This window comes from Otolemur garnettii, unplaced genomic scaffold (genome assembly GCF_000181295.1).
Source record: "Otolemur garnettii isolate 467f Iridium unplaced genomic scaffold, OtoGar3 scaffold00009, whole genome shotgun sequence".
NCBI classification, from domain to species: Eukaryota; Metazoa; Chordata; class Mammalia; order Primates; family Galagidae; genus Otolemur; species Otolemur garnettii.
The window spans coordinates 20659100-20683125 of record NW_003852404.1 but is presented as its reverse complement, the minus strand read 5'-3'; the positions used below and the strand labels follow the sequence as shown (position 1 = coordinate 20683125).

The 24026-nt window shown below is 33.5% G+C and overlaps 1 protein-coding gene across 4 annotated transcripts in view; it reads right to left on the bottom strand.

Annotated features, from left to right (window-relative positions):
• Nucleotides 1–23190, bottom strand: part of LIPI (lipase I) — a 60112-nt gene extending 36922 nt beyond the window's left edge. For 3 of the 4 annotated variants that reach the window (XM_003783914.2, XM_003783915.2, XM_003783916.1), the window contains exons 1-5: nt 23105–23190; nt 8931–9316; nt 6355–6463; nt 4032–4133; nt 642–731 (exon numbers count right to left, since the gene is read on the bottom strand). In XM_003783914.2, the coding sequence (XP_003783962.1) occupies nt 642–731; nt 4032–4133; nt 6355–6463; nt 8931–9316; nt 23105–23150 (733 nt within the window). In that variant the 5' untranslated portion in view covers nt 23151–23190. The remainder of the gene's footprint in view (nt 1–641; nt 732–4031; nt 4134–6354; nt 6464–8930; nt 9317–23104) is intronic. The other variant, XM_012801507.1, reaches the window with a different exon arrangement.
• Between the last annotated feature and the right edge of the window lie 836 nt (nt 23191–24026).

The window sequence follows — 24026 nt, the reverse complement described above, 5'->3', positions numbered from 1 at the left end:
CTCTAAATGTTCTCCAGATGTCTTTCCAAAAGGAACATATTAGTTTGCATTCCTACCAGCAGTGTATAAGTGTTCCCTTTTCTCCACATCCATGCCAGCAACTCTGGTTTTGGGATTTTGTGATATGGGCTAATCTTACTGGAGTTAGGTGATATCTCAAAGTAGTTTTGATTTACATTTGCATTTCTCTAATGATTAAAAATGGTGAGCATTTTTTTCATATATCTATAGGCCACACGCCTATCTTCTTTTTTCTACAGTTCTGAAATGATCTATATTATACTGCTGGAGGAGCTGCTCGGTTCTCCCTATGTACACGACAAGGAAATGTCAAGTCTCTAAGTTTTGTTTTTGTAAAGTAATAATGTGAGGGTAAAGCTTTAACCCTGAGATCAAACTTGTGTTATGAGATATTGTGCTTCCTCAATAATTTATAATTCCTTTGAATGTTTACAATAATGAATTGAAACTATAACATAGTAGGTCTCATCCATGACCAACTGGGCTGCCTGCTGGTTACATTTATGGATGAAGCAGTGTCAAATTAAACAATTTAGCATCAATAACACTCCTTCATCATGGACAAGGGTGATGAAATCAAACTATTTGCATATGATTCATTCTAAAATATTGTTGTATACCTGAAAAAATTGTTTTAGGACATCCAGGTTGCTTTTTTCCTCCATTTGGATAAAAATCTATATGTCCCAAAGGCTCTTTGATGCCTAAACCTGAGAAGAAAAGCACATAAGAATCCCAAAATTTATATAATTAGGCCATTAACTTGTACAAAACAGAATCTCCTATAAAATCCATTGAAAGTGACTCTTTAAAAATTTGAATTCAAAATAAAATAAACACCATTTTTCAAAAGATGAGTTTTCTAGTATTAAGTTTTCAAATTAATTCTTTGGTAAAATTATATTTCATTACTTTTACATATTGACCAGTCACCAGTTTACTATAGGTCAGTCACAGTTTTTGTGCTACAACTGAATAAGTAAGTGAAAGCAAAAATCCTTTTCATAGTAGAAAAGACATAATAAATCAGTAAAAATACCAGAGGAGCTATTAAGAGTAAAAAGGGGTAGCAAGCTGAGACTGCTCAGGACCATGGTATGACATACAATTTTTGTGCTGAGTAAGATTGCAATGCTTTCATTAATTTCATTAATGGAACAAAAATATGAATACACATGGTAAAAAAGAAAGCCAAAATTTACACTTTGGAAAGACAAAATTATTATTTTAAAATTGATTTATGCCACTTTTTCCTTCTTTTCATACAATGAAAGGAATGTAGAATGTTTGAACTTTACATATCACCTAAAATTAATAAAATCTTGGAGAGAGAACAGAAAGGTCAAAGAAGTCACAACTACTATCAGATTAAGTGGTTGTGTTTCAGTAAATTGGATACTGAAATTATAAAAAATCTCTAACTCTTATAAGATGCAAAAATTATTTTCTTATTCTGTGTATGAATGTGGAAGAAAAACAAACATGTTTATTAGCATCATTTTTAATTTTTAAAACATTGTAATAAAAAATAAATAATTTTCCAAAGTAGGCTGTGTACAATGGGTGACACCTATAATCCTAGCACACTGGGAGATGGAGGCGGGAAGATCCCTTGAGCTCAGGAGTTCTAGCCCAGCCTGAGCAAGAGTGAGACCTCTCTCTACTAAAAAAAAAATTTTTTTAAAAGTTAACTGGGTGTTATGGCAGGTGCCTGTAGTCCCAGGAGGATTGCTTGAACCCAGGAGTTGGAGGTCGATGTGACCAAAGTTGATGTCATAGCACTCTAGCCTCTGGCAAAAGAGTGAGATTCTGTCTCAAATAATAATAATAATAATATTTACTTTGCAAAGGAAACAAAAATCCCTAACTCAAATGAAAATCTTAAAACATTAGATTGCATTAAAATTCAGAATATCATCAGAAAACACTGTGAAAATATGAACAGCAAGCCAAAATAAAACAGAAGAAAAGTAATTTAATTTAAAAAAACACTATAGATCAATAATAAAGCAAGGGAAATCTAGTTTTATAAAGTCAAGACTTCAGAAGACATTTTACAAAGAAAAATATTCCAAATAGGCAATAAACATATGAAAAGTTCTCAAAGTTAGTGAGAAGAAGAGTAGAAATCAAAACCCCAGTAAAATACCACTTGCTTAAAATTTAAAAAGCATGCCAAGACCATTTATTGGAAAGAATGTCATACAACCACTTTGACAAACTATTCAGCATTATTGCTTAAAATTGAAGAAATTCACGTTCTATAACAAAATTCTACTCCTGGGTACATAACCAACAGATATGCCTTCATCTATGCACTAATATATCTGTTCAAGGATGTTCATAGTATTAACACTTATCAGCCCCAAATTGGAAACAGCACAAAGATACACCAATAGGAGGATGAATAAGTAAGTTGTGGTGTATTAATATACGTCATAAAATTTGCTTATAAGATCACCATGCATAGAGAAAATGGAAAATTGTAGCTAAATATCCTTTTATTTACAAAATATTCATTATGAAATGTTGCAAGTAGGTAGCCAACATATGGAGAATATTTTATAAATACTTTGTAATGAATACTTTGTAAACAAAGGTACATTATTGACCACTCTTTGAAAATAATCGTTTTGTATAGCAGGTATAGAATGATTCCAACATCTAGGTGCCTATGGCTCTTGTCTATTGACTGTTATTTCTCCTGTTTCTCATTCATGTGGTTTTACTTTAAATGTGCCTGGATATCCTTATTAGGATGCTAAACATTTCTTTTTAAATTTATTGTGAAAGTGATTTGAAACCAAAAGAATGTGCCTCTGGTTTCCCTGTCTGTGGAAGAGGAGCTCTAATGATTAACTATCTCATGGTGGGGGGAGGCGGGGTCTTAGTAGATCACAGAAAGCACTTAAAACACTGCCAATGTATGGGAAGTATTTAACAAATATTAGTATTATCAGAGTAAAATAAGGAAAAGCACCAGGACAATCTATTCCTTACAGAAGTGTCTGTTCAATGTAGTCTTACAAAACTCTAAACAGTGTTAGGAATGTTCAAGTAAGATATTTAAAAATAGAGAAATTATTTGTCTATCTGTAGGGAAACTTCCTCTTTATCTGTGGCTGAAATGCTGCGCTCACCTCTGGTGGATATATAAGCAAGAAAATGAGTGGAGGGCCAGGTGTGGTGGCTGAAGTGTATAATCCTAGAGCTCTGGGAGGCTAAGGCAGGTGGAACACCTGAGCTCAGGAGTTCAAGACTAGTCTGAGCAAGAGGGAGTGTGCCTGTAGTCCCAACTACTTGAAAGGTTGAGGTAAGGGGATGGCTTGAGGCCAAGAATTTGAGGTTGCTATGAGAGATTATGACACCAAGGCACTCTACCAAGGAGACAGAATGAAACAGAGTGAAACTCTGTCAAGAAGGAAAGGAAGAAAGAAAGGGAGGGAAGGACAGAGGAAGGGAAGGAGGGAAAGAGGAAGGGAAGGGAGGAAGGAAGGGAGGAAGGAAGGAAGGAAGGAAGGAAGGAAGGAAGGAAGGAAGGAAGGAGGAAGGGAGGAAGGGAGGAAGGGAGGAAGGAAGGAAGGAAGGAAGGAAGGAAGGAAGGAAGGAAGGAAGGAAGGAACGAACTGGAGAGACTGTTAACCTCAACACCTACATATATCAGGAACATTAAATATCAAAGGAAATGTGATCAAATTGATAAAACTGTTAGTAACATGAACAAGATGAATTCCTGTTTATCTATTTCAATATTTTAGGATGAAGACACACTGCATGAAACCAAAGGAAACAACTTCAAGACAAAGAGCATCATTTGTCAGTGCCGGAAATCACAAACTCCAGGAAATATTGCCAGTGGAAAGTATTATCATTAATTACGCATAATTATACATAGATTTTAAGACATTTTTATCCACAACACTCTCTTCTGCTATGTTCTGCTCTTCCTCAGTGTCTGTATTTTCTTTTTTCACTTTCAAATTATTAAGCAACAAATCCTGCATAGTTACCATCAGCATCCGAGTGGATGACGTCCACAAACTTCGCATCGGTGTAATCTAATCTGCTATAGGAAGGTTTTCCAGTGAATCTTGGCCCAGCGGGGTCAAGACCTAAAATTCAAGAAAAAAACTATTAATCTAACCAATGTACTTTGTTAATTAAATTTCATTTTGCATTATTACTAAATGATAAACATAAGTTTTATAACTTTAGTACATGTAAATCTGTCTGAAAACATACCTAAAGATAAATCAAAGTGGATGAATAGCAAGTACCTTCATTATCTGAGGAAGGCTACTAACCTTTAGAAATTATGAGTTAAGCCACACTACAGAAGCCTCAACAAAATATTGAAGAATTTTCGGGGAGCAATTTTATTTAAGAAGTAATTAGGGGTAAACCAATAGCAAATTTGTATTTAATAATAACGACTATTTCTCTTGGGAGGCAGGGCTGGGGGCTAAAATAAATACCATCTGGCCCTCTCTTGAACTCTACGTCCCTGTGGACGTGTATATAGTATATCTGGAGGGTTATGAGATAAAACATTATTAATAGTATCATTTCATTCATTTCTCACAGAAGTTGTCCATATATTCTTGAAAAAAGAAGAATACATTAAAAATTCCATGGAGTATAGATATTATGTCTGGGATATCTTAAATTCTAAATGAATTTTCTAGACTCCTTGTCTTCTGGAAGAGTATCCAAAAGATGGGGGAGGTCTAACAATCAGTTCTTTGAAAACAGGCAATGGAAGAAAACAAGTCATCTTATTGAGATATTTTGTAAGTAAAATATGGTGTTTTAGCTCATGTTATCATATCTCTTATATTATCCCCATTTTCTTTAGCCCACTTAACTAAATGAGACAGAAGCTTATCTCTTCCTGGAAATTATTCTGATGTAGAATGTGCACATTTGTTGGCTCTTTAAAACCATAAAGGATGCCTGGTAGGTACACAGGGTAATGTGTACCAGACTAATCTGCATAAACACAATTCAAAGTAAAGTAAGATTATCACCAGTTTATATAGAACAAGAATGGTCCTTGAGGGAGAATGCACTTTAGTTGTCAAGAACCTTTGTGTAAATCCTGGCTTAACTGTGGCTTGGTTACTGTCCTACATTCTTTCGGTTAACCTCAGTTTTTACATATGTATGATGGGGTTAACACAGAAACAAACCAGACTAAGTCAGGGTATCCCTAAGGTTTACAAAGATCCTTACTCTGCATATATATGTTGTTTACCTCCTTCATCCCCCCTTTTTGGCAATTTAATTAAAGATTTGTATTACCTGTTATTCACCCTTGAAATTACTACAAATCTTCTATGAACAGAGATAAGAAAAAAAAAGGTAAATTGGTTGGAGAGCAAATTATTCTTCTATTTCTAAAATTATTAACATGTCTCCCATCCACGTGCTAACCAGGCTCTACCCGGCTTAGCTTCCAAGATCAGAGGAGATGACGAGTATTATCATGGAATACTATTCAGCTACCAAAAAAGGTGGAGACTTTACATCTTTTGTATTAACCTGGATGGAAGTGGAATGCATTCTTCTTTGTAAAGCATCACAAGAATGGAGAAGTAGGAATCCAAAGTACTCAATTCTGTTATGAAGACAATTGATGACCTAGTACATGGGAGGGGGCAGGGGAACAGGAGAGCAAAGAGAGGGATGGAGAGAGGGCAGTGGGGGTCACAGTGTGTGACACACCTCTTGGGGATGGGACACAATTATAAGAGACTTTACCTAACGAATGCAATCAGTGTAACCTGGTTCTTTGTACCCTCAATGAATGCTCAACAATAAAAAAAAAAAAAAGAAAAGAAAAGAAATACACAAATACTAAGGAAAAAAATTATTAACACATGTAGAGGAAAGAATACAAATCCATGTTAGCGTTAGTCAGTTGCTGAGCTTTCTGGATGCAGTAACTTTTAATGGAAATATGTAAGACACTTGAATCTAGAACCCCTGAAATTTGGATAACAATTCTTGATTCTCTTCTAACATTCAAGTTAAATATTTAAAGAATTGGAACCCATCAAAATTTGTGAAAATTAGGTATATATTTAAATTTTTAACTAATACATGAAGCATTTTCTATTTAGTGGGCCGAATTGTCCTCTGTATTCTTATAATATCATGTCCTTAAAATATAGATAGGAGGCTCTGTTAGGAACTTAACAGGACTTTAAAGTCTAACTAACTAAGACTAATATATGATAATATAGGAAAAAAAATTTAATTATTTATTAAATAAAGTAACTTATGATGACTAAAAGCATGCTAAAACAATGTTTTTATAAAAATTAGTTTTACCTGTTATTCTCCCAAGTTGACCACGAAATATCTTTCCAACAAATCCACTAATATGAGCCCCTAAGCTCACACCTATAAAATGAAAGCTGTCAAGAGACGCTCCATGCTTCTGCAATTGAAAGTGCAGTGTTAACAATTTTCGTTTTAAGTGATCACAAATCATGCTTCAACCATCAATATTAAAATTTGTTTTTCTGGCTTCATTCATTTCTGGAAGATAGGGAAGGAGTCTTTGAGTCATCAAAACAACTATATATTTGTTCAACTTTTGCCCTATGTAAAGCAACACATTTAATAAGCAATGCATTTTATAGAATAATAGACATTACTAAGTACTTGCTCTATGCTGCTACCCAATATGTGCCTTATAAGTCTCCTATTTAATATTCCCAATTGTCTCATGAGTTAGCCTTATTTATTTTATTGCCTAAATTGTCACTGGTACCTGTTAAATGCTAAATAAATAGCCATCAATTCTTATTTTATTAAGGAAACAGTGTCAGAAGTTAATGACTTGCCCAAAGCCATGTATATTTATAAAGGTTAAAGATGCATTTCGGGAGCTACGGTCTGAATATTTGTGCCCCCCCCCAATTCATATGTTGGAATCTTGACCCCCAGGTGATGGTATTTAGAGGTGGGGCCTTCTCGGGAGTGAAAGGATTATGTCACAAGGATAGAGCCCTCATGAATGGAATTAGTGTCCTCACAGAAGAGGCCCCAGGGAGCTCCTTTTACTCTCCCAACCTGTGAGGACACAGTGAAAGGCACCATCTATAAACCAAGATTAACTTTTGTTATTTGTGAGGTACCCAGCCTATGGTATTTTGTTATGGCAGACTAACCAGACTAAGACCCAGACCCAGGTCTGTTTGCCTCCGAACTTGATGCTAATCTGCTAATCTTGTTTTACCTGATCAATTGCTTCATAAACCTCAGGAAGACTGAGAAAGACGAGCAAAAGTAGAATGATCATCCTCACTTCGGAGATGATTAAATGAAGTTCAAAGATTTTAAGAGATTTCCCCCAATCACAAGGTGAAGAGTGTTGGAATCTAATCTTCCTAGACCACCGTTTGGTCACCCTTCTCTCAGCCTCTGAACGGTGGCACTGGAAGCTACATCAGGGCATACAACTTCCACCAGGCTCTCAGGAGCAAAAGGAAAACTTGCGGGCAGATCACCGCTGAGCCTACGCAGTGAGATGTCAGATGGCTTACAAAAGATTGAGGGAATTGCTACTAATGAAAAACTAGCATCGGGATTTCCAGACACACAGTGACAATTTTCTTCAAATTTCTCACAACAATGCCCCAAATACTGAGGGAGCAGTTCCCAAACTTTAAACTGCTGATTGATCCTTACATTCCTTCTCCTTAATATGAACTGTATCTAATAACTACGAATTTTCCTAAATCCCCCCATTTACCCTTCAGATTTTCCGTGCTTTGGGGTACATGTTTATGAGTTAGAGAAAAGACTACTATCATCAGGAAAAAATCAATTATACAATTTACAGACTATTGGTTAAGATTGGATGAATCTGGCAGCGCCTGTGGCTTAAAGGAGTAGGGCACCGGCTCCATATGCCGGAGGTGGTGGGTTCAAACCCAGCCCCGGGAAAAAATGCAAAAAAAAAAAAAAAAAAAAAAGACTGGATGAATCGATTACCTCCTCTGTCTTATTGTAGCGATGGTATGGTTTTGTTCAAATATGGACAGGCAAAGAACAATAACAAAATATGATTACTTTTTAAATATATAAAAAATATTCATATAACTATTATTATAAAATTTTGTTATCTCAAATGTACAAATAAGAAATCACAGCACAGAGTGGACAAGTAAGTGTTCAAAGTCACATATGTGATTGATGGACTTGGACACTGAGCCCATGTAGTCTTAGACCCAACATGTAACAGTCACTTCTTGGATTTGTTATCAAGTTCGTCACAAAACAACTTAAATACAAATTGCAAGCCAAATAATGCCCCCAAATCAGATACCACTCTTCTTTCTCTTAAGTACCCATCACTGCCACCTTGCTCTTAAGTTAGACATAGATCTAGTAAAAGAGAATCATTCAATCTATGGATGACCTCTAATTGGCCTGAACTTACTTGACCCATCCAAACCCTGAGCAGACTTGAATGGAAATCTGTCTTCTCCAATGTTAACAAAAACATATGACTTTATAAGTTGTTTTTTTTTTATTTTGCATATTTAACAATTTAGTCATAGCTTTAAAAAGATATTTAAAGAATGTAACTATTCTGAAATTTATCCCCTCTGCTCACATAGAATCACCACATTATGAAGGAGGTATTAGTATAGCTAAAAAATGTTACAAGAACATAATAACTGCATCTTTAAGATTTTTTTTTTTAAATAGGACAGTTCCTGTCTAATTATATCCATTTAGGCAGACAAAGAAAAGCTGGCTGAAGACATTAGTAAACAAAAGCAGCAATTCTTAATGAATATGGGGAAAAGCATATATCTGACTACCACTTCGTGGCAATGCATAACCCCCTGTATACTGCAAACCATATACCATGCTAAAATTTAGAGACTTACCAAGAGATTTTTAATGTGCCTACTCAAATTCTCAGCAACTTTTTTGGTGTTTTTAACTGCTCTACTGTAAAGGAAAGTTGTAGCACCCCGGTTCCAATCTACTACAATTACATTCACATCTTCTTCATTTAACAAAATCCTCGGAAAGTTCTGAAGCCAGGTTGGAGTGGAGCCGATGGGTCGGTATCCATGAATAAGCCAAACGGTCTTCTTTTGTGTGTTGAAATTAATATTAAGTGAGTTATTTTGCTTGAATAGTGGCTCAGCACAGTTCAGGTTGTTCCTTGTGAACATCATCAGAATTATTTCTATCCTTGGATTAAATAAATCTTTGAAGGAATCCTTTACATTTAGCTGAGAAAATTCAAGGCAGGATCTTTCATTCTCTGAAATGAGAAAATGTCAGTTAAACTCAATATTGGGACAGTATTTGATTCCTATTAGTATTGCAAAGAATGCAGAGAGTGGGGAGGATTTTATATTATTAACCTTTCCAAATGATTGGCAGAGAAACTACAAAATTTAAAATAATGCCTTGACTAGGAAAAAAGATTTTCTGAACTGAAAGTGATTAAAAAAAAAAAGACAACAAAAAATATAAATAAATATGATGGGTTAAAAATTTTAAGTAATTTTTTATGTTTACAAAATAAAATACAATACCAATGGGTGTGATGGAAATAATTAATGTTGTTGATAATAAAAGTATAATACATGCCAATCAAACTAGATAAGGTGAATATAAATTTTAACAGAAGTTGATATGGTGATTATAACAAGTTTTTCAGATAGCAGGGGGTATGATAAAAATAATAACATTGTAAAAAACAAAATTATAACACATGCTAATTAAAGTGGACAAGGTGATTATAAACTTTAATGGAAATTCTACAGAATAGCACTGAGGCAGAAAATAAGCATTAGAAAAAATCATATTTTACCTGACCAGTGATCAAAGGATAGAAATAAAAAACAATAAGCTATCATGTTTCCATATAAATTTTTAAAAGGTAAAAGTTTTTCTAATAATACCAGTAAGAGTGAATAATGAATATTCATATACATGAATGTGCAGATTGTAAGTTGATACAGCACTCGTTTGAAATTTTACATGTATGTGTATACCACATACACGTCAACCTAGCAAATATTTATTTTTCTTGATTTTGTTTAGGATTTACATTCATGAAATAAATCTTTTATATTACATGTAAAGACATTAACTGCGGGGTTATACATGTATATATTAATAATAGTACAATGCACAAAACACTTTAATTCTCACAATTATAGTAATCTCTTTCATGTATGTTCTATTATGTATCTTTTATCTGTCTAACTGTATGAAATAGGAGGGCAGAAACTGAAATAACCAAGCCAGATTAATAGCAATAGTAATTTCTAGACAGTGAAATGATGGTTGTGTTTTTTAATTTCTCACGGTTTTTCATAAACATATTTTTTTCAGAGAAAGCACATAATCCTCAAGGTTTTTATTGGTTTAATAAAGCCATATTCTCATGCTGCTTAATTTGATAAGACTATTAGAGAAAGTAATTTGTCAATCTATATTAGTCACAAAAGTATTAGTACACTTCATCTCAGTAATTCAACTCCTAAGAATCTATCCCAAGAACAACAGAGCAAAAAAAGAAAAATATATATATATTATTTTATCACTGGAGATAAAATGGATTACTTACAATAATTTTAGTTTTCAAGTATGTGTACAATGTTGTTAGAATTATTTAGAAGAAGAAAAAGGAGGAAGGCAATGAAGGAGAGGTATGACCTTCACTCATCCCCAGGACAAAAGCTGAGAGATACGTGGACAAATTATTTGTTCTAAACAGCATAGGAGGAGGGAGTGGTGAGGAGACACATATCAAACTACAGAGCAATAGAAATACTTGTAATACTGTGCAAATTGTGTAGGAAACCATGTGCATCCATCTTCCCACCAAATGGAACTTGAACAAAGGCCAAATGTAATCAATACCTCCAAACATCACCCAAAAGAAAACTACAAAATCAGATGAAAAATACAATAATGAAATATTCTAATTCACAAACAGTAAAAACGCAATTGCAGAATAAAAATTCACATAATAAATGCAATAACTAATGGAAATATCTACTTATAGCAAGAAATGAGGAAAGATTAAAATAATAAAGGGAAACATAAATATGCAACGGGGATAAATGATTTAAATTAAAAATGATTCCCATTCTTGGGGAGGTGATTTAGCGAGGGGAGGGCAGGCAGCAGCTACCACAGGTAAGGAAATCACTGCGTACCAGGGTTTGCAAATGAAAAGTGCTCATCAGAACCTAGAGAAAATCAGATAATCAGACTCACCAAGATACTTCCTAGAAACTCGTTTGGATTTCCATGAAAGAGAAAAATATCCTAAAAATATCAAGGCAGAAAATCCAAGTTACAAATCTCTATTTGTAGGAAGAAATAAAGCTGACGATTTTAAATTTTTCTTCTAAAACAAAACATCAGACAAAGGCGTAATGAATGGTTATCAGTGGAATGGTTTGCCGCTAATAATTTTCTGTTTTTCCTGTAGTGCACCACAGATAAATAACATAGTACAGTTCCTAACATTGTCATTATTAAATGAATGTTAGATTTATTGAAGACAAGATCCAGAAAAACTCACAAGATAAAAATATTGAAACTAATCATGGAGGCCCCACACAGTGGCTCCCTCCTATAATCCTAGCACTCTGCAAGGCCAAGGCCAGTGGATTGCTTGAACTCACGAATTTGAGACCAGCCTGAGGAAAACCAAAAGAGCCTTTCTCTACTAAAAATAGAAAAATGGAGGCAAGAGGATCACTTGAGCCCAAGTTGGAGGTTGCTGTGACCTATGACACCATGGCATTCTACCCAGGGTGACAGCTTGAGACGCTGTGTCAAAAATAAAATACAAAGAAACTGATCATGTAAACAAATTGGACACCGGGGAATACAAAAGTACAATATCCAAAGTTATTCTTCTGTAGTATGTCCAAATTACACGAATAAGATGGGAATCTCGATTAAAGGAATAGAGAGGAAGTAAGTAAGCATGGTATTAAAATTCCTCAACTGAGGGATTTACAATATTTTAATTTTTTGGATAAGTATGGGCTCACAGAGATATTAAAAACCTGAAATGTCATTAAATTAAAATGTTATTAAATAAAAAAAACCCTGAAACTGTTGCACTATGTAAAATAGTACACATAAAAATCTATACAGTGGCTTGGCGCCTGTGGCTCAAGTGGCTAAGGCACCAGCCACATACACCTAAGGTGGCGGGTTCAAATGCAGCCCGGCCTGCCGAACAACAATGATGAATGCAACCAAAAAATAGCCGGGCGTTGTGGCGGGTGCCTCTGGTCCCAGCTACTTGGGAGGCTGAGGCAAGAGACTTGCTTGAGCCCAGGAGTTCAAGGTTGCTGTGAGCTGTGATGCTACGGCACTCTACCCAGGGGGACAGCTTGAGGCTCTGTCTCCAAAATAAATAAATACATACATACATAAAAATCTATACAGTAAAAATATAAAACTACATTAAATATTGTATATAAGCAAAAGCCAAAAGGAAGTAATAAATGGAAATATAGAGCAAAACCATATGATGAAATGATAAAATTACACTGGAGAAAAAATATACATGAGATGTGAAAAGTGATGAACTTGTATAAATCTTGCGTATTAGAAAGCAAAAATAAAATCTACTTTTACAAAAAAATAGAAGAAGCACATAGAAATTTTGAATAAATGGAAAAGAATAGTCTACATAAAGAATAAGTAGGCTACTGTGTTATATTACAGTGATGACTCCAGTTTCTTACTCATTCCTGAATCTATGACATTTGCTTTGCTACTTTGATTTAAATCACAAGTGGGGTGATTTGCCCCACTCCTTTATGTTGACATAAACATAGGGCTTATCCACCAAATAGAACCTTAGGACATGTAATGCTTGAATTCCGTCACCTCCCTCATCATCATAAATACAACCCTGCTCTGGGCTGCTAGCAGATAAGAGAACAAGAAACAAGTTTAAAAGAGTAAAGTTTCTGAGTATTATAGTCACTAGTTACTCTGCTGACTGTCAATCAACAGCCAGACATGCGGTGAACCCAGGAGCAGTGCTCCTAACCAACGCCTGTCTGATTCCCACAGGTGTGAGCAATAGCTGCTTAATATCAAATGGCACTGAGGGGCTGGGATTTTATTTATTTATTTCTCACTTTAGCATTATTGTGATATCAGATAATTGATTCCACTGGCAATATTATAGTAATATTAGCTAAATGGAATAAAAACAAAAGTTATCAAATGATATAATAGCTAAACTATTGTCAAACCTTTAAAGAACATTAAATTGACTTAATTCTGCTACATTTTAGGAAGAGAAAGAAAAATAAAATTCTAGGCATCAAAAACTCACAGGGATTCCCCAATACGTCTTTTTTTTTTCTTTTAGAGACAGAATCTTGCTCTGTTGCCCAGCCTAGAGTGCAGTGCATAATCATCACTCACTTCAGGCTCAGCCTCCTGGGCTCAGGAGGTCCTCCGCCCCAGCCTCCCGAGAAGAGCGAACTACAGACATGAGCCCATACCCGGCTTCCAGTAAGATTGTCAGCATAGCTCTCTGCAGAAACCTTTCAGGATGGAAGATAGTTTGGGAAGATACATTTAAACTACTGAAAGAAAAATCTACAGACCTAGAATCCGATTTTCAAAATAATTACCCTTTGAAAATAAGGGAGAAATTAAAACATTCCCAAACAAAAGCTAGGAGATCACTACCACTAGACCCTCCCTATATTAAGTGCTAATGCAAGTCCTTCAAGCAGAAGTAAAGATACGCTAGTTTAGTAACTAGAAGTCACATAAAATACAAAGTTCTCTGGTAAAGGCAAATACTGGACAAATATAAAAAACAGTATTATTTTAATTTTGATTTGTAACTTTGCTTTTTGTTTCCCACAGCATTTAAAAAAATGCATAAAAATAATTATAAGTTTATGTTAATTGATGCACAATATAAAAAATGTAACTTGTGTCATCAGTCACATAAATTAGGCAAAGAAGTACAGGTTTTTTTTTTTAAGTTATTGGAGTTAAATTAGTACCAATTAAGAAAGAATGAATATCATTTGTAATTCTCATGATAATGGCAGAGAAAATATCTATAGAACCAGAAAGAAGGAAATAAGAAGGGAATCCAAAATGCTATAAAAAAAAAATCAATTAAACCCAGAGGAAGACAGCAACAGAAGAAACAAGAGGCACAAAAGCTTTCAGATACACAGAAAACTACTAACAAAATGGCAAAAGTGCTTCACCATCAGTAATTGCTTTAAACATAGATAGATTAACCACCCTTGGACCCTCAATTAAAGATATAGATCAGCAGTACAGATGAAAAACAGTAACTTGTGTTTGATCTGAAGACAGGTACAGGTTGAAAGTTAAAGGATGGAAAAAGATAATTTAATGAGAAAAGTAACCAAAGGAGAGAAGAGTGTTATTACCCACATCAAACAAATAAGTTTAAGTGAAAACTGCTGCAAGAAACAACGAAATACATTATAGAGCCCAAACACTGAAAAGTCTTAGAAAAAAACATAGGGGAAAAAATTTTTTTACATTTGATTTTCTAATGATTTCCTAAATTATTAAAAAAAATCATAGGAACAACATAAACTATAGATAAATTTAACTTGATCAAAATTTAAAACTATGCATCAAGGGGCAAAACAGAATGACAGGAACAAGCTGAATGGAAGAAAGTATTTTTAAATCCTACCTCTGATAAAAAACAATTAACATCCAAGATAAATAAAGAATCCCTACAACTCAAAAACCAAAACACTACTCAATTAAAAATGAGTAAAGAACAAGAGAGATCAGTGAAGATGTACAAATGGCCAAAAGCTCATGAAAAGATGCTCAACCTCACTAACAATTGGGGATCTGTGAATCAATACTATAATGACACATCACGTCCAATCCATTCAATACTTACTGTTAAAAAAGAAACAAAATAACAACTGTTAGTAAGGAGGTACAGACATGGGAACCCTTGCACATTGCTGATGAGGATATTAAATGGTTCAGCTGTTATGGAAAACAGCGTGATGGTTCTTAAAAAATTCAAAGTTGGATCACCAAATGATCCAGCAATTCCACTTCAGCTGTACACCCAGAAGAACTGAAGTGGGAATTCAAAGAAATATTTGTATATCTGTGTTTACAGTAGTATTCTTCACAGTAGCTGAAAGATAGAACCAACCCAACTATTCATCAATAGATGAATGGATAAACAAAACATGATATATACATATATTCAGCCTTGGAAAGGAAGGAAATTCTGACATTATTGCTATAAAGTGAAATACCTTTGAAGATGTTATGCTAAGTGAAAATTAGCAAGCTGCAGAAAGACAAATGCCACGATTTCACTTATAGGAGGTACCTAGAGTAGTCAAATTTACAGATACAGAAGGTAGAATGCTGATTGCCATGGGCTGAGTGAAAGGGGAAATGAAGAGGGGAAATTATCATTTAATGGTTACATAGGTTCAGTTTGGAAAGATAAAAAGTTTCTCTCAAGGTGGGTGGTAGTAATGGTTGCATGACAATGTGAATGCAGTTAATGCCACTAAACTAGACACTTAAAGCTTACTAAAATGATCATCTTTATGTGTGTTCTACCACAATTAATACAAAACAAAACAGAAATGCATAGATTCCAGTCCTTATCATGATAGATATATCTCTTATCCCAGGTTTGCCTTACTTCTATAAACAACTGGAATACTAAATAAAATATATGAAAGAGAAGTTTAGCCATTGGACAATAAAAGGCACAGGACTGTGATCTCTGGCAGAAAGGAAACAAATCGTGTGTTCTACTAGCTTTCCCCCTGGAGGCAGTTTCCAGACACAGACAGCAGTGTAAGAAAGGTGAACCCAATCAGAGCATGGTTGTCTTGCCGAGTTGCAGAAAAACACTGGAGTTTGAGGAGGCCAAACCAACTAGAATTTGAAAGCAAAGTGCAAGAGAGGAAGGAGCTATGTAGAGGAAGAGCTCTGAAACATGAAAACTGCTGAATGCAAATCTCTGCATGCATAGGATGAAACCACAAAAAAAAAAAAAAAAAAAAACCCATAACCTGAACAATTCAGAAGGCACAACAGATTAGCAGACATTGAAATCCCAACTAGCTTGAGTAGAGAGACCTTAATAAACAGTAAGGACATTGAGTGGACATCCTAGAAGAGTCAGACTTCAGTTGTGATGGTGCTAAACCAGGTCTAGAGTCAAGAAAAACTTAGACCCATTCTTTCTCCCTTTCATACTCTCAACTCTGCTTGCTTTCATTCAGCCTCATTGTCTGGCAGGGGAAAAACGATGTGTAGAAAATATTGAGAGAAAATATTAATAACCTTGTGGCAAGCAAGTATAAGGCACGGCATAAAACAGAAAAAATCTTTGTCATAATAAAACGTGTCTGCTCCTCAAGGACACTGTTAGGAATATAAATATCCAGGCTTGCAATATTTGCATTTGGAAAGTGCTTGTCTAGACAGTGTGTCTAAACATACATGTATAATGAAAAGACAACTCAATTTTTCAAACTGGCCAAAAATTGGAGATATTTCACAAAAGATGTATAATAGCCTATAAACTCAAAAGGAATGATGTTGAATATCATTAGTTAGCAGAAAAATATAAATGAAAGCCAAAATAGTGCACCACTACAGACTGAGCAGAATAGTTAAAATTAAAAGACTGACAGAACCAAGGATTAGTGAGAATGTAAACCAACTGAAACATTTCCCTTTTTATATTGGGAAAAATGACAAAATGATGCAACACTATTGGAAAAGTTTGCTAATTTCTTATATGTTAAGTATGCACTTACGTGACTCCCCAAATTTGCTTCTAGGTGTAAACTCATGAGAAATGCAAGTATGTTCTTACAACTACAGGTAAAGATATATAGCACTTTTTTTTTAACTACTCCAAATTGGAAAAATCCATATCCCAATCAGGAGGCTTATGGATAAAGTATTGTGGCATATTGCACATGTATTACCACCCAGCAATAAAAAAAGCAAGCTTCTTATACATGCAAAATTTGGATAAATAAAAACATCATGCTGAGCAAAAGACTCCAGAAATGAAAAAACACAAATTGTTTATTTCTATTTATATAAAATTCTAGAAAAAAGATATCCAATCTACAGTGTCAGAAATCAGGACTGGGCTATATAGGGCCAGAGGTAAGGAGGGAATTAACTGCAATGAGCTGACTTTTGGGGGGTCTGGGAAATGTTTTATATCTTGACTGGTATGGTTGTTATATATTTTATAAAATATAAAACCCCTATTTTTTTCAAAACCCATCAACACATATAGTTAAGTGTGTGCATTTTATTATATTTAAGTTATATCTCAATAATCATAGTTTTTGAACTTAGAACTTGTTAAAAAGTCTTTTGAAAAAATAAAAAAATACAGCTTTACAAATTATTTTTAAAATCTAGAATAACCTTAATATCAAATATAAAGATAGGACAGCACACACACATATCCACACACAGACACATGAGCAGCATAGAATATTCCAAATCATGCAACAATCTAAAAGCAAAATTTCCACATAGTGTACTCACAAAAGTATGTAGCATAAGATAAGGAAGAGAGAAAAATAAAGCACTTCTAATTAATGCCATTTTAAATAAGTTACATTGGATGTATAATTTATTAAAATGATGAAATGTGACTATTTCTTGTTGATTAGTGACTACTATCATATTAATGTAAAACACTAGTGTCATATTTCCACTAAAATTAAGAAAGTATAAAATATCTGCTATCACACTATAAATTACATTTTTAATATTCTAACTGAGGAATAAGACAATATAAAGAAATATGATATAAGCATATCCTTTGGGGGCATGTGATAGGATATTATGTAAAAATATGAAGAGAGCAACTAAAAAAACATCCAGTTAGAAACTTAGTATAATTGTATAAGCATAGAAAAATCAATAGGTTGGCTATATTGGCAAAAGTCAACACAAAATATAATAAAAGACAAATACTCAGAATATTTTTATAGCAATACACGTATTAAGTATCAATTAATATTGCTATAAATGTATTTCATAATTTTATTAGATCTACAATCTTTCCTTTTGGAAAGTTCTTCCCAGCTGAATCAATATTTTATGGCCAACTTGAAAAGTATACACTCTTTCCATTGCAGGTAAATGTGGATACCGAATCAGGCTAGACCCAAGATTGGACCATGAGATAGTGTATAACCGAAATATGTCCATAAAGGACCTTTTGGGGAGAGTTGATGCTGACTGGGGAGAGATACTGATGCCGGAAGAAAAATAATTTCTTTCTTTCCAGATCTCAAGCTATAAGGAAACACACACAAAAAAGAAATTACTGGGTTTTTTTCCTACTTGAATCCAGCAGTATTGGATCAAAAAAAATCAGTTAGCTGTGAGATAATAAAGCTCTCTTTTGTTGTTGTCCAAGCTAGTCTAAAATAGATGCGTATCATTTACAAGTTAACTAGTCCTTTGAAGAAGAAGGAGAAGAAAGAGAAGAAAGAAGAAGGAGAAAAAGGGGAGAAATGACAAAGAAAATGGAAGGAAAAAATGCCTACAGCTACTCAATAAAAGAAAACGACAAAGCTCAAGAAGCTTTTGTAGAAAGGGAGAAGAATGAATAAGCACTGAGATGTAGCATGATCTAGAAATTGAGAGGTGATGTCACAGCATCAGTCCAGCTCCTGTGAGTTTACATGGGTGATGAAATGCTGAATTAAAGTCTTAATGCGATTCTTGGGAGGGGGAGAAAGTGTGTAAGAAAAATAAATGGAATTTTGAAGATAATAAAAGACATGATTAAAATTATGTTTATATTACAAATCAGTTTAAAAGAGGCCTGCAAAACTAAATCAAGAACTGATAGATTAATGAAACAGAGTGGGGGCACCCAGAAATAACTGTATTAGCCATGACTTCTACGGCAATCAAAAACAGTCAAAGGTAAAAGATTTTTAAATAAATAATGCTTTGAAGATTATTTGATTTTAGTTATTTCAAAACATTCTATGTAAAAGTAAAGTAATATGAACTTGAAGAATACAGTCAATATGTACATGACCTCAGATTAAAGAATAACTTCTAGCATAAAAACAAAAGAAACCATGAGACCAATAGATTTCACAGCACACACATTTAAGATTCTGTACATATAACACACTATAAAGTAGGCCAAAAAACAAAATATACGTTATAAAAATATTTCAGTATAAGGTAGAACAGGAACCAATATATATAAAGAGCTATAAATGAGGGGCAAAACCACAATACCACAATTAAATATAAAGTGAAGGATAGAAACAATATTTCCCAAAGTAAAATATTCAAAGAGCTCAAAAACTTGTTGAAGTAAGCTTATGCCTCCTAAAAATTAATAAATACTAATTAAACTAATATTACTATTTAATTTTTATCACCATACCTATTGATCATTAACACCAATAGAGAAACATTTTTAAAAGTGAGTATTTAGGATTCAGGTAAATATATGATAATTAGACAAAAACATTCATTAGATGAGGTGAGGACTGTGCACAAGTAAGAAATTATATTTCTAAAAACTAGAGATAACATCAAACAATGAAATACATAAAATGAAATAAAATAAAAGGATCATGAAAACTATATATATATATATATATGCTGTATACATAAATTCCTATGTATAGTTCATAATTTATATAGTTCATTTTATCTGTAATATATAGCATATATATATATGATGCTTTACAATGTACCGGATCACAAATTTGTGTTATTCCCTTTGAGATTCACAGTGAGAAGATATTCTAATTATTAATTCTATTTACAATTGAAGAAACTGAAGCTTACAGGAGTTAAGTTATTGACCCAAGTTAGAAAGACACGAATATGGGTCTTTTGATTGCAAACTTAATGTTCTTTCACATTGTTCATATACCAAAAAGACTTTAGTACAATAAATGAAGTTGCTGTGGGCATCTGATTTTAATGAGTCAATATACATAAATTATTGGTCCCATTAAATGATTTAATTTAGAGAAAAAGAATGATTATTTGTTAGGGCAGTTGGCTCATAATTACATGGGTTCTGGAAAGATAACTACTCTACAAAGAGGCTACTAAGGTTCCCATATCCTTACTGCTCAAAATGTGGTGGTACCCATGGGCATCACCTGAGAACGCAAAAGAACTGCAGAATCTTAGGTTTCACCTTCACTTTACGGATAAGAAGTTACATTTTCCCAAGATTCCTCGGTGAATTCTTACATAGATTTTTTTTATCTGAAGTTTCACATATGGCCAAGTTCCATAATTTTAGAGAAATGACTCCATTTTTCTGTATTTCACTTCACTCAACTCCTAAATAAGTTGACAAACTACATCTCATGAGTCAATTCAGTTCAGCAAGCTTTAGAATGGTATTTATGTTTTTCAACAACTAAATCATTAAAATAATATTTGTTCACGTGTGAAAATCATAATGAATTCAAATCTTATCGTCCATAAATAAAGTTTTATTAGAGCACAGGAGCACTCATTTGTCAATGTATTATCAACAGCTGCTTTCAGGGTATAATGGCACAGTAAACAGATGCAACAGAGAAGGCATAGCCCACAGACCTAAAATATTTACTATGTGGATCTTAACAAAACTATTTGCTAATCCTTGCATTAATAATAATAGAAATAAAATCATAATGTGCAGTCAGTGGGAGCCCTGAGCTTGTTTTCCTGCAGCTAGCTGGTTCCATCAGAATGTTTATTGCAGCCCAATTCATAATTACCAGGTCATGGAAGAAGCCCAAGTGCCCATAGACCCATGAATGGATCAATAAGTTGTGGTATATGTACACCATGGAATATTATGCAGCCCTAAAGAAAGATGGAGACTTTGCCTCCTTCATGTTTACATGGATGGAACTGGAAAATGTTCTTCTTAGCAAAGTATCACAAGAATGGAATAAAAAGTATCCAATGTACACAGCCCTATTTTGAAACTAATTTATAGCTTTAGTAGGAATGTTGTAACCTAATTATAGCCTTAGAATATGGGAAGGGGGTGGGAGAGGGGAGGTGAGAGGAATGTATGGGGGGAGGGAGGGTGATTGGTGGGGTCACCTCTATGATTTATCCTACAAGGGTACAAATGAATCTTTCTAAAAGCAGAGTATGAATGTCTTAACTCAATAACTAAGAAAATGACATGAAGGCCACATTAACTAATTTGATGAGAGTATTTCAAAATGCATATGAAAACACCACACTGTACCCCGTGGTTGCATTAATGTACACATCTATGATTTAATAAAAAAATCTAAAATAATAATAATAATAATAATAGAAATAACAAAAGTTGCACTTTAAGCAGTTACTCGGATCATCAACTATACTAAGATTAAATATATATATATATATATATAATTTGAACATATATGTATAAACATATATAGATACACTGTTTATTTGTATATAGTTTGTTAAGCTACCCTCATTTCCACTCTCATTTCATTTACAATTTTTAAAAACACATCACCACTCTTAGTTATTAAGAAGGTTTTGCCTTTTCTAAAAGATATGATCAATGGTCTTCATGTTGACAAGTATGAGACTTGCCCTCCTAGAAATAAATCCTAAGTATCAGAACTTTAGTGGAGAAAGGAGCATGTGCAAATCAAATAAAACATATTTGTATGAAATAAACTACTAAAAATCATCAAAATTTATTAATTGTGTAGGGAATCAAAGAAAATGAGAGAAAGCATAAGGTGTGCATGGAATAAAAATAATTGTGGGACTCACTGAAATTTTACATTTCTTTGTCTATTTACTGCATTCAATATCTAAAAGTTCTGCTATTCTATTTTAGTCATTATCATGTAAAATTAAATATTCAACAATCAGAAGCATACTTAGCAATTATGTTCCAGTTTTCCTGACTGAAAATTTAGGCAACTGCCTAACTACTAATCAAAATAATAATCTCAGAAAGTCTATCAAATAAGTTTATAGTATAAACTATGATATTAAAATGATCATAAACTGTATCAAGATGACACACAAAATGATAGGGCTACATTTCTCTGGCTTTCAAATGAAGGTGCCACTTTTATATCTTACACAAACACAAAATGTCTGTCAATCTTCCAAAGAGTAAAATATAAATTATAAACTACATATTAGCATGCTAATTCTAAATCTAAATACAAAATTTTAGTGTTGTGTTTAAGATTAGCTCAAATAGTCAGTTGAAAACATAGGAAATAATGTTAATTTCTAGTTGATATTTTAAGGTTAAAGTATTCATTCAACATGTTTAATACATTTAAAACATAATGTAAATAATCTGCTTCCACAAAGTCTGTAAAGAAAACTATCTTGAATTTTTAATTTGCTACTGTTTTATTATCATAAAGTAGAACAAGGAGTTCTATTTATAGAATAGAACAAGTAATTCTACTTTATTACCTTAATTAGCAAATTATACTACTAAAATTGGCAAATTGTTTTACCACAAACCAATAAAGCCGGAAATCAAAGTTCTACTTTATTACCATAAACCAGTTTTGCTTTTTAGTATGCTAAATAAGAACAAAACTTGTAGTATATGGTTACTTGGTTTGCTTTGCACTTGATAATTTACCCACATAAGAATTTTCCTCAACATTCATGCTATTTGAATAAATAAAATTGGAACAAGGTATTTTCTGTCACAATTTACAAACACTGAATTAATTTCTCTGTTTCTGAATTATTCTTTCTCTTGAGGGTTTCTAGTCACAACTTTAAAAATATTTTTTCTGGTTAGTTATCTATAAAGTAAAATATATAATACAAAATTTCAACTTACCTGACACGCTAAGGCATCTACACAAACACACAAGCAAACTTTCTTCCTAGTAATTTTTTTGGTATAATTAGTATCCACAATCATAGCATATTTTTTCATAGAATGATGTCATAGCATTCTTTATCCCAGAATACAGACGATACTGACTATTTTATATGCAATTTTTCAAACTCAAAGTACTAATCAGTAGCTTACCAGATCTTACCCAGCACATCAAACAAAGAAAAATGTAGACTCTCATTTGTAATGTGATAAAAGTAAAAGAATCACTCAGATTCACCAACAAGAAAAGTCTGTAATTCATTAAGATTTCTCCTTGGTAGAATTGTCACAGTCTGGCAGGTTTTACTGCAAAAGTTCACTGATTTCGCTCCTCCCTCTTTGTTGAAAAAAGTGAGGTCGTTTGGTTTTTCCCATTTGGCTTGTGGTTTTGAGAAGAAATTTTAAGCCAAAGACTGTAGTAAGTCACAAACATACCTTCAGCTACACAAGTTGAATTTAAGGGAATAGAAAAGCTAATTATATCTTTCTTTATTCCTTTTAACCTCAGGATTTCAGAAGTGGTCAGGAAGAATATGTTTATTGAAAGCCTCTAGGAAAATGTGATGTTAGAAAAAGCTGGAAATAGAAAGAGGCAGAAAAGTTGGCACTTTTATTTTGATTACAAACTACATTGTCTTTATGTACTATAATAAAATCAATAATGAAATCCATACCTGTCAAGTGTCAAAGATACGGGTTTTTCATGTTTATGTCACTAGGCATCATAACACAGAGGGCATTTTAAAATTCAAAATTTTGTCTTCTCTCTTCAGGCTAAAATTAGAAAATAAAGGATATTTTTGCTTTTTATTTGACAACCACTTTAACATTTTTTAGATTTTCTTCTGATATGTTTGCTTAATTGTCCTCTTATTTTTCTGCCAACAGTAGGCTTAAGTTAGCGAGAAAAATTAAGAGTTGTTCTAAGTACATGCGTTGCAAGTTCAAATATTGAATTTGTTTCTGGAAAATTTCAGTCCCCCTGATGACTTCTAGGAGTTTTGTGGTTGAGTCTCTGGGTGTTTTCTAAGTATAATATCATATCATCAGCAAAAAGGGTGAATTTGGATGGATC